The 14,357-nt window shown below is 46.8% G+C and overlaps 1 protein-coding gene across 1 annotated transcript in view; it reads right to left on the bottom strand.

The window, feature by feature from the left end:
- Galnt8 (polypeptide N-acetylgalactosaminyltransferase 8) overlaps positions 1 to 13,372 on the bottom strand; it is a 37,790-nt gene extending 24,418 nt beyond the window's left edge. Inside the window, exons 1-2 of the mRNA XM_010611713.2 lie at positions 13,195 to 13,372; positions 8,579 to 8,876 (exon numbers count right to left, since the gene is read on the bottom strand). Of these exons, the coding sequence (XP_010610015.1) occupies positions 8,579 to 8,876; positions 13,195 to 13,372 (476 nt within the window). The remainder of the gene's footprint in view (positions 1 to 8,578; positions 8,877 to 13,194) is intronic.
- Between the last annotated feature and the right edge of the window lie 985 nt (positions 13,373 to 14,357).

Below are 14,357 nucleotides of genomic sequence, written 5' to 3' on the forward strand. Positions count from 1 at the left end.
AGAGAGAGAGAGAGAGAGAGAGAGAGAGAGAGAGAGAGAGAGAGGGAGAGAGAGAGAGAAGAGAGAGCGGCTGAAGTATCATGGTACAGCATGTGACCTTTAAGGTGACTTTGAGCCTGGAATCCTGGAATCTCAGGAGCTGTCCCTGGTCGGAGTAGCTTGTGGTTCAGCCCTCAGAAATCGGGCTTCCAGCTCTCGTCCCACAGTGCCTCAGGCACCTGTTGGTATGTGTGTGCAGGCTGACAACTGGTGCTCTGCCTCCTCTGCTGATCCAGGTGGATCCCTCCTGGTGCTTTCCTACACCCTTCTAGACCACCCCAGGATGGGCGTGAGACTGGGGGCTCTTCTCATCTTTTTATTTTTTTGTTGTTGCTGTTTGGTACCAGGGGTCAAACTGGGGACCTTGCACTTGTGCTTGTGAGGAAGGTGGCGCAACCACTGAGCCAAATCCCCGGCCCTCATCTGTCTGTTTCTGCAGTTCTCCCTGGTAAGTTTCTGGGTGCTCTGCTGTTTTGCTGGTCACCATTCATGGAGCCTGAGTGTCCCCACAAGCACCATTGTTTCAGAGGTCACAGATATGGAGCCGTCCATGCTCTGTCCAAACAGGCCAGTCCCTTGCACAGAGCCAGGGGCGTTCTCAGAACTCCCACAGCACTGCACAGGTGCCAGCGGGAGGACTGCAGCCCCTCCTGGAGTGACGCCTGTGACGAAGGCAGACAGTGGGGAGAGAAGAAGTGGCAGGGAGGAGACAGCAGCCTCTGGGGAAGGGGCACAGGGAGTCAGGGGTACTGGGCCAGATGTTGCTGGAGTTGAAATTCCACTAGGAGTGGGAGTGAGGTCAAGGATGGAAATCATATTTGTCTCTGCCACTTCCATGAGGAGGACTTTCACGTCCTAAGAGTGGGGAAGGCGTGCAATGTGGTTGCTGGACCAGTAGAAGCCACAGCACTACATCGAGGGCTATGGGTGGCCACATCCACCCGGGGCAGAGAACCCTGAGTTGCGTCCACCACACGGGGCTCCAGTGGGGCAGAGGGGGAGAATGGTGGCTCATACCCCAGATTCCTGCTGGTCTTGCTGAAACTTGGTGGATTTCCCATACAGAACTTTTTTCACCACTTGCCTTGTGCCCTCAAGACAATTACGGAAAGTGTTGAATGATACTTTAAAATTTTTTTCCTAATAGTTGTTTTGTTAGGAAGCAGAGATGATACACATAAACACCCTGCCATTTTGAAAACCTCAACCCACATAGTTTTTAAAGGTTTCAAGGAGTTCCCCATGATTTCCTCATCCAGAGGAACCACTTGGCGGTTAAAGAGCATAACGAGAAGTCAATTTATAATTGTCTGGTCATGATCATCCCAGGCTGCCATTCATGATTTCATAACTCCAAAAGAATTACTAACACTCAAAAGCTACTGAAACACAGCCAAGAAATTCAATAAATAATAAGTACAATAAATACAGAGAAACACACCCAGATATGTCATAATCCTGATGCTGAAAGCCTAAGTTAGAAAGAAAATCTTGAAAGAAGCAAAAGAAAAGCATCTTGCTACATACAAGGGACATTTAATAAGAGTAATAGCTGGCACTTCTTAAAATAATAGAGGCCGGCAGTCAGTGGGATCATATATTTGAACTGCCAAAAGAATACATATTATCAAACAAGCACCTTTGATATCCTGTATCTTTCAAGCATGAAGGCAAAATAAAGTTATTGGCAGATAAACAAATTTTGATATAATCTATTACTGGCAGATCCACCTTCCAAGAAATGCCAAGTTCTTTAGGCCAGAAGCAAGTGACCCCAGGCAGTCATTCAAATGCAGAGAGCGGGCAGCCTGAAAGAAGACAGACAGAAACGGAAGGCTGGACACCATAAGCAAAATGGCCCCACACTCCCTGACACCCCTGGGCAGAGCAGAGCACCCTGGCTCCCCACTGCACAAACAGCAAGGAATTTGCCCTAAAATGAGCCTAAAAAGACAGCATTTATACAAAATGGGACTTTGTGATCATCGTGGAGTCACCATAGAGATTAAAACATAAAATTCACAAGTAGGCAAAAATCAAATGATATACTTAAATAGCTCATGGGCCAAAGAAAAAAATCACAAGGTAAATTAGAAAATGCTGTAAGATGAGTGGAAATACAACTCACGATACACCAGCACTTATGGGAGGCACTGAAGCGGGCAGGAGGCTGGTCAGGCCTGGCTCTGGGCATCTCCTGGGTTGTGGGGTGGGTTCCAGGCTGGCCCAGTTGAGGTAGAACAGCTCTAGCTCTGAATTATGGATCCTCTAATGAGTCAAGATCATTGCTGTGAACCTGTGGCTGAGCTCTCCGAGGAAGAGAAATGTGACCACAAGCTCAAGAAGATCCAGGCCTGGGAAGCTGAAAAGGAGGAAGCAGCTTGAGAGGCAACCAGGAAAGCCCTGCTGCAACCCCACACCACCTTCCACCAAGCTGTTGTTATCCAGGTACCCACGCTCAAGGGTGGGCTTCTACCAACCCCCTGTGCCCTATCTGACCAGCATCACCACTTCCTGGGCATGGTGTGCATGGTCACTGAGCACCACAGGAGGAAGCACCAACGGAAGCGGATGCCAGGGCAGCCATCACACAGGTGGATGGATTTCTCACAACCAGGACCGACAGCAAGAGGAGGCAGGATGTGCTCAAGACGACCAGGGCCAACTGCACCCTGGGCCACAGCTGCTGGTGGTAGAGGGAAAAGAGAGGCTCTGGAGAAGCTCCAGGCCCTGTGCTGCAAGAGCCACATGAGTCACTGCCCACGTGGCTAAGGACATGGCTACCTTTGGTTTACTGCCTGCAAAGCCTTTCTCCCGTGGATCCAGAGCTGGCTCTCCCCACCCCATCTCTCTGTAAAGAGGGAGCACATCGATTTGGGAATTTCATCCCAGAAACCCAGGACCAGTCTTCTCTTCCCTCCACTCAGAACAGACCTTTGGATGTGAAATGAAGATTTATTAGAAAATCCTCATCTTCATCTGGTTTAGATATAAACTACCATTCATTAAAACTTCCTGGAGAAAATAAAAACTTATGAGATACTGTTATACACAGAGCTTGGTAGAAAATGATTAGATGTAAATGCCTACATTTTAGAAAAAGAAGAAAAAAGGTCTCGACTCAATAATTTAACCCTCCAACTTATTAAATTATGAAAGAACGAGTAAGGGAAACAGACGCGCCTTGTGAGAACATGCTATCTGGGGGCCAGGGTCACTGCTTCCCTCCCACATGTTTGAATTCACTGCCCAAGCCTCTGTCTCCTCCTCTGGAAAGTGGACCGATCCTGCTGCCTCACCTGCTGCTGGGCTGACTTGACAGGATACTCAGCGCACTGACTCCCTGACAGGCTCACTCCAGAGCTGCCAGCAGGCTTTGAGATTGATGGGGCCTCTTACATCCACAGTGAACTGCCCCTTCCCTCAGGCTGTAGCGTGGCGCTCTGTGAGAGGCCCTCCATGGGAGCCTTTGCACATGGATGTGATTACGGCAGGAGTGGCCATGTGCCTGTCCAGCAGACTAGGAGCTAGCCTGCTGGTGTAGGCACTGTGCGGTCTCCCTTCACCTTTAAACTGGCCATGAGCTCTTGAGGTCAGTCCACTTCCACGTCCTGTCCTCTCTAAAGGACGCCTAGGGCTCATCTCTCGGGAAGGTGACACGCTTGCCTTCGATCTGGAAACCACGGCTTTTGCCCCCTCTATTTGGTTAGATGTGGGAATCGTCTCAGGGAGATTAGTGACAGTGGCTTCCTTGTGAATGAGAAGACACAAACTGTGTAATTTACCCTTAGGAATCCAACAGTGAAAAAAAGCGATCTTTTCATGGGAACTCCTTGACACATATTTACTGACGAGATCCAGGTGGTATTTCCGTGGTCAGCGGGAATGAAGCCTTTCTAAGAACCGGCTGGCAAGGGACGATGTGGGTCGTGTTGAAGAACGTTCGCATGCTGCCACGCATGGCCCTGCTTGCTGTGTGTGTGTGTATGGTGGGTGTTCTCAGAGAAGGCTGCTCGCCGGGTGACACCCTTAGGCAAGGCTGCGCTAGGGGCTCTGGGGCCTGGGCAGTCTGTTCTCAGCCCTTTGCTTCCCAGCTTCAGCTCCACAAGAGCTGTGCCTGGGAACATTCCAGGAGTCATAGGAAAGAGGCAGTGGCAGTGTCTAAGGAGCCACGTGTGTCAGGCAGACTTTCTGTAGTCAGTGTTGAGAAATTTTTTTTTAAAGATGAGTACTTTGCTATTATTTCAGAGGAATGCAGAGGCTCAAGCTTCATAATGAGAGATTTCTCAGTGGCAGCCTTGCTGGTCATGGTTGCCACACACTTTAGGGTTGATCACCAGGGAGGGGGTAGACTTCCATTTTAATTTTGAATCATTAAATAAAATGTAGTTTTAGCAACAATAACATTTCTAACAGACTGCTGAGTGATTCCTTGAAAAGTAAGCTGACATGGAAATGGACATCTTGGAAATTTTGTGTGGGCTGCCGGTTTGGCCAAGTCCAGTGAGCTGTCCAACTTAAAGGCACAAATTAAACAGAAACTTGCTGACCCTGGGATCAATGCAATGTTCCTTTATCATGAGTTTAAATCATTTAATTATATTGGTTAATTATTAATTACTTTAAAATGTTTTATTCCTTTTATCATGTTTATAAAATTACATTTTAAGGATAACAGAGCAAAGTGTTAATAAGTAGCTCATTTAGGTATAGGTGTGAGGATTTTTGTAGTACTTTAGCAGTTTTTCCATAAGTTTGAAATTCATAAAAGTGAAATTTACATAAACTGTATTGACAACTTGAAGAAAAAAACTAAATAAAAGAAAGTGTAAGCTAAATCCAAAGCAGAAGAAGAGACGTGAAGTCAAGAATGGGAACGCATAAAATGGAAACAGATATAAAAAGAGAGAAATCGGATGACAACCTGGCTTTGAAAAGATGAACAAACTTTTACCCACATATAGCAAGAGTAGATGAGGAAAAGAAGTCCTCCCATTACTAAAATACTCCCTGTAGCTATTTAAAAGACCATAAGGAATATTTTAAACAACAGTCTGCCAACAAATTAGGTGACCTGGATAAAAGGAACAAATTCCTAGGAATATACAAATTACAAAAACTGACTCAACAAGATCTAGATCTTAAGAAGATCTTCATAAACTTACACAGAGCAGAGAGATTAAATTAGTAATAAAAATTATTCACCAAAAAAGATCAAGTCCATATGGTTTCACTGGTGAATTTTACCAAGCATTTAAAAGGGAATCAATACCAATCCTCACAGAATCTTCCAAAATATAAAAGAGAAAAAATATTTCCTGTCTCATTTTATGAGAACAGTCTTATCCAAATACCAAAGCCAGATTTTTTAAATCATAAAGAAAGAAAACTAAAAATCAACATTCTTATCAACAGAGACAGAAAAAAAAACTTTAAAAAGAAATATTAGCAAACTAAATCCAGCAGTGTATAGAATTATACACCATGTCCATGTGGGCTTTATGCCAAGAATCTGAGGTGGGTTTGACTTCCTAAAAATCATAATAAAATTTTGCAATGTAACACACCATTTCTGTAGATGATGGGTATATAAAAAGCATTTGGCAAAGCTTAACACTGTCGTAATGAGGAAGACAGAAACAGAGAGATATATACAGAGAGAGAACACTAAACCAACTCACTATAGAATAGAATTCCTGAAAAAGCACATCTTTGAAAGCCCAGAGCAAGATCATGCTTAATAGTGAAATATTAAATGCTTTCCCCCTATAATGAGGAATAAGACAATGATATCAACCAGCATTACTTCCATTCAACATCGTACTGGAGGATCCAGCCAGACAACTAAGAAGAAAATGAAATACAAGCCACCATGTTCTTGCACATATCATATATTTATATAGAGAAAATGCTTTTAAAAATCTACTGAAAAACCTAATAGGACCAATAAAGGAGTAGAGTAAGATTGTAAAATACATGGTCAATACACAAAACTCAATCGTGTTTTATAGACTTAGAATGAACAATCTGAAAAATGAAATTAAGAAAACAGTTTACCAATAACATCAAAAACACAAATGCTTTGGAATAAATTTGACAGAAGAAATGCAAAATCCATACTCTGACAGAAATTTTAAAAAAGATCTAAATAAGTGGAAACACTTCCCATTTTCATGTGTTGGAAAATTTAATTTGCTAAAATACAGTCTTCTACATATGGATCTACAGAGTCAATACAAACCCTACCAAAACTCTCCTCATTTCTTCGCAGAAAGTAATGGACGAATCCTAAAATTCATAGAAATGTAATGTCTTAAAATGGACAAAGCAATCTTGAAAAGGAAAAATAGAGGTAGAAAATTCAGATTCCCACCTTTTGAAGCCTCGACTACAAAATCACAGTAATCATCACAGTGTGTTACCATCATAAGGGTCCTCCTGTACCACACAGTGGGCTAGGGTGGATACCCAGACATAAACCACGGCAGTTTGGCCATTGATTTTGATAAATCAAGAGCTTGTAATGTTCAAAGAGCTGTCTCCGCAGTGAAGGGTGCTAGAATGACTGGATGGCAGCTCCACACAAAAGAATGGAGCTGGAAGTTTCTCTGGTGTGAATAATCTGCAATAATACATAAGATCCTAATAAGATTACTGACATTTAGAAATGGGAAGAAAGGAGCTAAAGGTGATATGGGTAGGGGAAGGGCAATAAGGGAAAAGAAAAAAATGTGAGATAATGAAAAGATGGAAATAAAGTGTTTGTAGATGGGGAGAGGAGGAGGGGGTGAAGGGAGGGCAGGGGTAAGGGGAAAAAATGAGAACCAAGACCTGTCATGTAGAGGTACAAGACCCCAACAATGAATGTAACTGTACTGTATCCCTAAAATGTACCAATAAACTCAATTAAAGCTGAAAAAAAAAAAAAGAATGGAGCTGGAGCCCTTATCACACTCTATTTCATGTGTAGAGGTACAAGACCCCAACAATGAATGTAACTGTACTGTATCCCTAAAATGTACCAATAAACTCAATTAAAGCTGAAAAAAAAAAAAAGAATGGAGCTGGAGCCCTTATCACACTCTATACAAAAGTTAGTTAGAAATGGATCAAAGCCTAAAGACAAGACTGAGAGTATGAAACTCTTAGAAGAAAGCATAGGTGTATGTCTTCAGGACTTTGCATTCAGCAGTGGTCTCCTTGGTATGATTCCAAAAGCATAAGCAACCAAAAAGAAAATAGATAAATTAAACATTATCAAATTCAAAGCATTCGTGCTTGGAAGAAGACCACAGTGAAAGTGAATACACAAACAACTCGATAGGAGAAAACATATGCGAATAACATTTCTGATGGGAATTTGTGTCAAAGATACATAAAGAACCCTTGCAATTCAATAATTTAAAAAACATAAATGAATTTTAAGTAGAAGAACATCTCTGAATATACATTTCCACAAAGAAGACATGCGAAGGCCTAATAAGCACACAAAGAGATACTCAACATCCTCAGAGAAATTTAAATCAAGACCATGACACCATCTCACACCCATCAGGATGAGCTAGGAAAACCACACATACTAGTAAATGCTGAGTGCCTGGAAGAACCAAGACGAATACACTGCTGGAAGGAATGCAAAATTACGCAGTCACCTGTAGAACAGTCGCAGTTCCTCAGAAGGTTGAACGTAGATCTATCATATAACCCAGCAATCCTACTTCTAGGCTGTGCCCAAGAAATCTATCCATACAAAGTTTGTGCATGAGTCTTCATAGCAGTGCTGTTCCTAATAGTCTAAGAGAGGAGGCAAGACAAGGTCCCTCAAGAGATAAACAAGACACAGTACAGCCATACGAGGGAGTATTATCTAACAATAAAAAGGGAAAGGCATCCGTGCATGGTATAACATAAGCAATACTTGAAGACATTAATACATGAAAAATCCAGTCTGAAAAAAGGAAGGACCAGAATAGGGGCAAATCCATAGGGACAAAAAGTAAATTAATGGTTGCTTAAAGATAAGGAAGTTGTGGGGAAATGGGAAGTAGCTGCTCGTGAGTGAGGGGTCGATACACTTCGATGGATGGATTGTATGGTATATAAATCATATCTCAACAAAACTGTTATTTTTCATTGTAAAGAAAGATGGGGAGATGGAAAGAGAAAAGGTAACAGGAAAAAGAAACAGGAGAAGAGAAAAGACTCTTGACCGTAGATTTGGTAACAAAGAGGAATCCAAGCAGAGCCCCTGATGGAAACCCAAGGGGAAGAAACGTCATTCTGACCCTGGCAGGACTCAAACACAGCTGGCATGGCCTGGGGTCTGCATCTGCGGCCTCACCTTTACACCACTGCAGCAGAATTCTCAGAGAGCTCAGCTCCTTTCCATGGGCACGTGCATGTGGACCGCTCAGGTCTCTCTCTGCTCATCACCTTCCCTGACAACACCCCACCCCAAACTCCCAGCCTTGGCTTCCACCGCCCTCAGAGCTCATCTCTAGAGCACACCCAGGTCTCCGGAGCCCGAAGTCTGTCTCACCTGGAGTCCCGCGTGTCCGGGAGGCTGCGGTTGAGGGGCAGCTGGTCGCTGAGGTACACGTTGTAACCAAACCTGAGGAACAGGTCCTGGGCCTTCTTCTGCTCGTCCTCAGGAAGATCCTCTCCCCACCGCTGGAAGAGGGCAGAGCTTGGGAAGAGTTTCTTTTGGGGTGCAGGCTTCTTTGTCTCAACTGCCTTGCCTTGAGCTGCCTTTGGGGCAGGATGAACTTCATGGTTCATCTTCATTCGTGTGTCCTCCACTTTTGCTTGTTGCTTCCCAGCCAGTCTCATATTTTCTTCTGCAAAAGAAGAGGATGAGTGGAGGGAGAGGACGAAGAAAACATTTCAGCTAATCCTAAGGTATCTAAGCAGTGCTTTCCATCCTAATTTCCTTGAAATAGTTTTCTTGAAATATTTTGGGTGTTGAATTTAACACAGGCCATTGTGGCGGAGGAATTGCCATCTGCCCATGGTGCCACTGGGAGATGACAGAGCTCTTGGAGGTGGGGTCTCATGAGAGGAAGTTAGGTCGTGGTTGTGTCCTCGTCTCCATCCGTGGAGCTGTGCACTCGCCATGATATGCGGCCTCAACACAGGCCCAAAAACAATGGGATAAGCTCATCATGGATTGCAACTGCCAAAACTGTGAGCCAAACTTATCTTTTTTCTTAAGTGTTTGCCAAAGCAATGGAAAGGTGACTAAAGCATCTTCCATATTTTAAAATGGACAAGTTCTTGTCCCAGAGGATGTGATGTCAGAGGAACTTGTCAGAGCCTTGTAAAGTTGTCTTGGCAAAGCACACAGTACATACCTCTCTCCAGCTGCATCAAAATGTATCTACCACTCCCCTTTATGGCTCCTCTCAGAGCTGACTTTGATGTGATAAATTAATAATAAGATGATGTTTATCAAAATGAGACCTAAAAACCATTTTTATCAGAGTCATCAGTTGTGATTATTTAAAAATCTAGGCATCAAGGCTCATTTCCAAACCTTTTAAATTAGAATCTCAGGGTCAAGTGGGACCATGGGAAAAAGAAGTTACCAGAATCTGCAATTTTAGTGAACTCCAATAATGTTTTTGTGCAGTAAAATTTTGAGAAATACAGCACTACAGTAATCGTGGCCGACAAAGGCCAATCTCCTCTCACCTCACGCATGCATGCCAGTGCCTCTCGCATATTTAATTCATCAGAGCTTTCAACTTTTCAAAACTTCTGATTGCACCACATAAATCTAACAGTCACATGAGAAACACAGCCTTAATCCAAAAGCCTGAAGAGTGGTAGACCGAGACAGAGGGCTTTGGTGCAGAGGAGGCCTTCTTCTAGGACCCAAAATACCAATTGTAATGATGCCTACAAATTCCAAAGCTCTTCCAATCCATTATTTACTTCACCTTTACCAGAACCCTATAAGACTCACTGCAGAATCTTAGCCCATATACCAAAAACTCAAGATCCATCTATAAATTCAGCAAGTAGAGAGAGAGAGAAAACGCTCAGTGCTTAGTGATTGTGAGACACGTAGACAAATGGCAATCAGGGCTCTCTGCCATAGACCCATCTAATTTCCTTTAACCCTCCCTGTGGTGAGAATTGTTCTTTGACTCCTGGGGAAGGCATCTCCATCTTGTGGTGCACCTCCTTCATCCCTTCTAGTGTTTCAGGGGTCCCTGGTCCCCCACTAGCCAGGTACTGAAGCTCTGTGCCAGATGCCATCACGAGTGTGGAACAAGGTCCCCCACCACCACACCTAGGTATTGCTCACTGAGACCAGCAGTTTCCTGGTGAGGGTGGAATGGAGCGGATGCAAACACAATGTTTCCCAAGACCTCTCACTGTGGGGTCCTGCTTTTGTTGTTTTAATTGGTGCCCACTAAGGCCAGGAGCTCCACCAGATCAGGACTGGTAGCTTCAGCCACTCACTGCTGTGGCAGTCACCCTTCATAAACTCATTTGCTGGCCAAACTGGGCTTGTCCAGGTGGTTCTTTGGTCTATGGCCCCCTCTCAGTTGAGAGTTTATACAACATCCCCTAAACCTGCATTAAATCCAACCGGTCCAACAGGTTCACCTTCAGCCAGCATGTCTGCACGCGATTCTCCAGATGACTGCAGCCCATGCTCCACTGTGTTAATCTTCCTTGACTGGGGGATCCCTGCCACAGCACATGGCTTGCTGAGTAGACCGTGGGGAGTATTTCAGATCCATACTTAGACCCCCCAAAAGGAGTAGAGAATTCATACCACTGAGAAGGAGCTATGCTGAGAGATGACAACAATTGGCCCAAAAAAAAGAAAAGGAGGAGAATCAACTAAAGTGCTCAAGACAAAAAGAGGATGGTCAAAGCAAACTTGGGAAGAAATCTAGACAGTAAATCCATCAAGGAAAGGTCACATGACCACCAGGTGATTTGATCAGGTGGGAAAAACAAGTGCAGGAGCGTAGGGTACAGTGTTCCCGACAGAAGAATATTACTTTTGTACTTCTGAGAGCTAAGCACATGGGGATCCAGGGTGGTGCTGGGTTCTCTTTGCCTTTAAGTTCCTCTGCACTTCCTTCTTTGGGAGCTGGTCTGATTTTCTCTTTCACTCCATGAGAACTGGTTAGGATCTGGGGGCACTGCCCACAGTCTAGCAAAATGGGTCCAGGACTACCACGTCATTCCCATGACTTACACTGACTTACACACCCAGGAGTCACCTGGGGAGGCTTCCAAGAGCCTGAGGAGGTTCTCACAAGCTGGTTTAGAGCCACCATTCCCTCTGTCAATAGGGATATATAGTTATCTTTATGTGTTTGCTTTTACCTTTCATATAATCTGTTTCATTTGCCCAAATATCCTGATGGATTTATGGTTGCCTCCAGTCTTCCTGGAACCGAGGATGACAGGAAATTTAACTGGCTTTCCATCACAGGGAAAGGGATGGGACAGAAGGACAGATGTGGTCTGGAAGCACAGCCTAGAAACACTGGGGTCACCTGGGAGGTGTTGAGTCTCTGACACAACATCTTAGAGTAGATGGAAAGTGGGTGCACCACGAAGACTAGGAGGAAATGGCGTTGCCAAGCAGCGAGGCAAAGGCAGCCAAATGGTCTCTCATTGGGTCCCAGCTCCAAGGGAAGGATGCCCGCGGTTCCATTGTGTGGAGCTGATGAGCCAAGGTTGGGTGGAAGGTCCCAGCGCTTTCCAGGAGCTCTGCCAAGGAAGGGCAGGGTGCTGGGATGGCACATGGCCACAGGCCCAGCAGAGCTGCCCAGCAAGAAACCCGGACTTCTGCAGCGAGCCTCTCCCCTCTGTTCACCTGTTCTTTCACCCTGAGTCACACCTCCCCTCCTCCCTTCTCCTTGGAATGAAGGCTCCTACATTTGCATATTCATCAACTTAATTTCTATGCATAAGCAGAAATGCGTGGTGAACAAGTCATTCATAGAACCGAGTCTACTTCTTTCCAGAAAATTTAATCTCAATAATATATGATGAGTCTCAGGAGGCTGGCAAGGGAAGTGATGTGGGTGTCCCATGCCCCCTGCTCTCCCTATTTCCTGTCACCCATCTTGTTTCCCCCTCATCATGACTCGCACTCATCTGTTCCCTGTCCCTGGACTCTCGAACTCTCAAGCTTCCTTTTCTCCTCTTCTCATCTCTTCTGTTTGTTGTCTCCCTGTGTCTCCCTCTCTCCCTCTCCCGGAGGCTCTCACAGGACAGCCAAAGTCCGGGTGGGACAAGCAAGGAACCCACAGAGTCGGTGCCAGCGCCCTTCTGCCCAGCTCCCCAGGATCGCATACACAGCAGGGCCCAGGCCTCACTACCCCAGACAGGAGCCTCGGTGACCCACCCGCTGGCCTCTGTGTCCATGTTCTCTGCAGCCTGGATGCTGGGGCTCCCCTGCCTTATCTTCCAGGAGCTGCTTTGTCTCCACACCTCCCTACCATGTCCTGGGCAAATGACCTGCTCACCAGCGATTCAGATGAATGAAAATTGTCCTCAGAGGGTGGAGTTAAACCTCCAGTCTTGTGCTGGAGCTCCCATGAGCGTGGCTGCCACCCTGGCCGGGCTTTGGCCCACTCAGGCCCCAAGCAGCACTCAGGCGAGTTCTGAGGCGCACGTGTACCCACGCGGCTGGAGGGAGGGAGAACAGGTGAAAAAGAACAACAGGAAGCAGCTGGTTTTGCATCCATAGAAAGCCTTTCCCAGCTCTCACGGGACTATGTCCAGGCTGCAGCCCAGCTCCACCGCGCATGGCCCTGTCACAAAGCTTCACCATCTCGTCAGCACCCTCCTGGCTCCAGGCCCCAGGACAGGGCTGTGCCTGACTGTTCCCTACCCTCAGGGCCTCACTCTGCAGCGGGCATGCACACTGATGACAGTGTGTGTGTGTGTGAATGTGCATGTGCGTGTGTGCGTGTGTGTGTGTGTGTGTGTGTGTGTGTGTGTGTGTGTGCAAGCTCACACAGGACCACTTTGGTGTCCCCTGCCGTCCGCTCCCACTCCCACTGAGGCACAGAGGCCGGTGTGAGCCATGGACAGTGCGAGGGCGGCCTGTCACCCTTCCCTCCATGCCCTCATGTGCACGCATACCCCCCCCACCGCCACGCCTGCCGCTGCACTCACCCAGCTGCTGCACAGCCTTCTCCAGGCGGAACAGTCTGGCCATTACTGTCCCATCCCTGGTGTGCAGACCGCCCTGCAGCAGGTCCTGAGCAGCCTCCTTGGGGCGCAGCTCCAGGAAGAGGTTGGCGGCAAGGACCAGCACCAGCCCGAGGCAGAGGACCTGGTTTCTCCTGAGCATCCCGCTGGGCTCCTCCACAGTCTGCGCCCCACCGCTGAGCCAGATGCTCACCAAGAAGGCAGTCGTGGAGGCTGGCTTCTCCCTGTCACTGTGGGTGTGCCAGGGCAGCGCCAGGGAGGGGCGTGTCACCTGAGCACACCTGGCCTGCTGCAGGCCGCTCTCCCTCTCTCCCTCTCCCGGAGACTCTCACAGGACAGCCAAAGTCCGAGGGGGAGACAAGCAAGGAACCCACAGATTCGGTGCCAGCGCCCTTCTGCCCAGCTCCCCAGGGTCACACACACAGCAGGGCCCGGGCCTCACTACCCCAGATAGGAGCCTCGGTGACCCACCCGCTGGCCCCTGGGTCCATGTTCTCTGCAGCCTGGATGCTGGGGCTCCCCTGCCTTATCTTCCAGGAGCTACTTTGTCTCACACCTCCCTACCACGTCCTGGGCAAATGACCTGCTCACCAGCGATTCAGATGAAAGAAAATTGTCCTCAGAGGGTAGAGTTAAACCCCCAGTCTTGTGCTGGAGCTCCCATGAGCGTGGCTGCCACCCTGGCTGGGCCTTGGCCCACTCAGGCCCCAAGCAGCACTCAGGCGAGCTCTGAGGCGCACGTGTACCCACGTGGCTGGAGGGAGGGAGGACAGGTGAAAAAGAACAACAGGAAGCAGCTGGTTTTGCATCCATAGAAAGCCTTTCCCAGCTCTCCCCTGCAAATTTGAAATCAAAACATTCGTGGTTCTTTCCATTTTGGGGTGAGCTGGAGTAGAGGCACTGGGCTCTAGTGCAGACCACCGAAAGCCTGGGCATTGTGTGCAGAGGCAACAGGGAGATTCTGCAAAGTGGAGAGATAGGGGAAGACTGGCCAGAGGCCTTGGGACCCATGGGAACACAGCTGTGGCCTGATATTTTCAAAATTTTAAAATCATAGGTGAGCCTCAAAGGTAGAGGACAAAGGGAGAAAAGTCAGTGAACTTGAAGAGGGAGCAGTAAATATGTCC

Source organism: Fukomys damarensis, unplaced genomic scaffold, assembly GCF_012274545.1.
Source record: "Fukomys damarensis isolate Sample0158 unplaced genomic scaffold, DMR_v1.0_HiC HiC_scaffold_19, whole genome shotgun sequence".
In the NCBI taxonomy this organism is placed as follows: domain Eukaryota; kingdom Metazoa; phylum Chordata; class Mammalia; order Rodentia; family Bathyergidae; genus Fukomys; species Fukomys damarensis.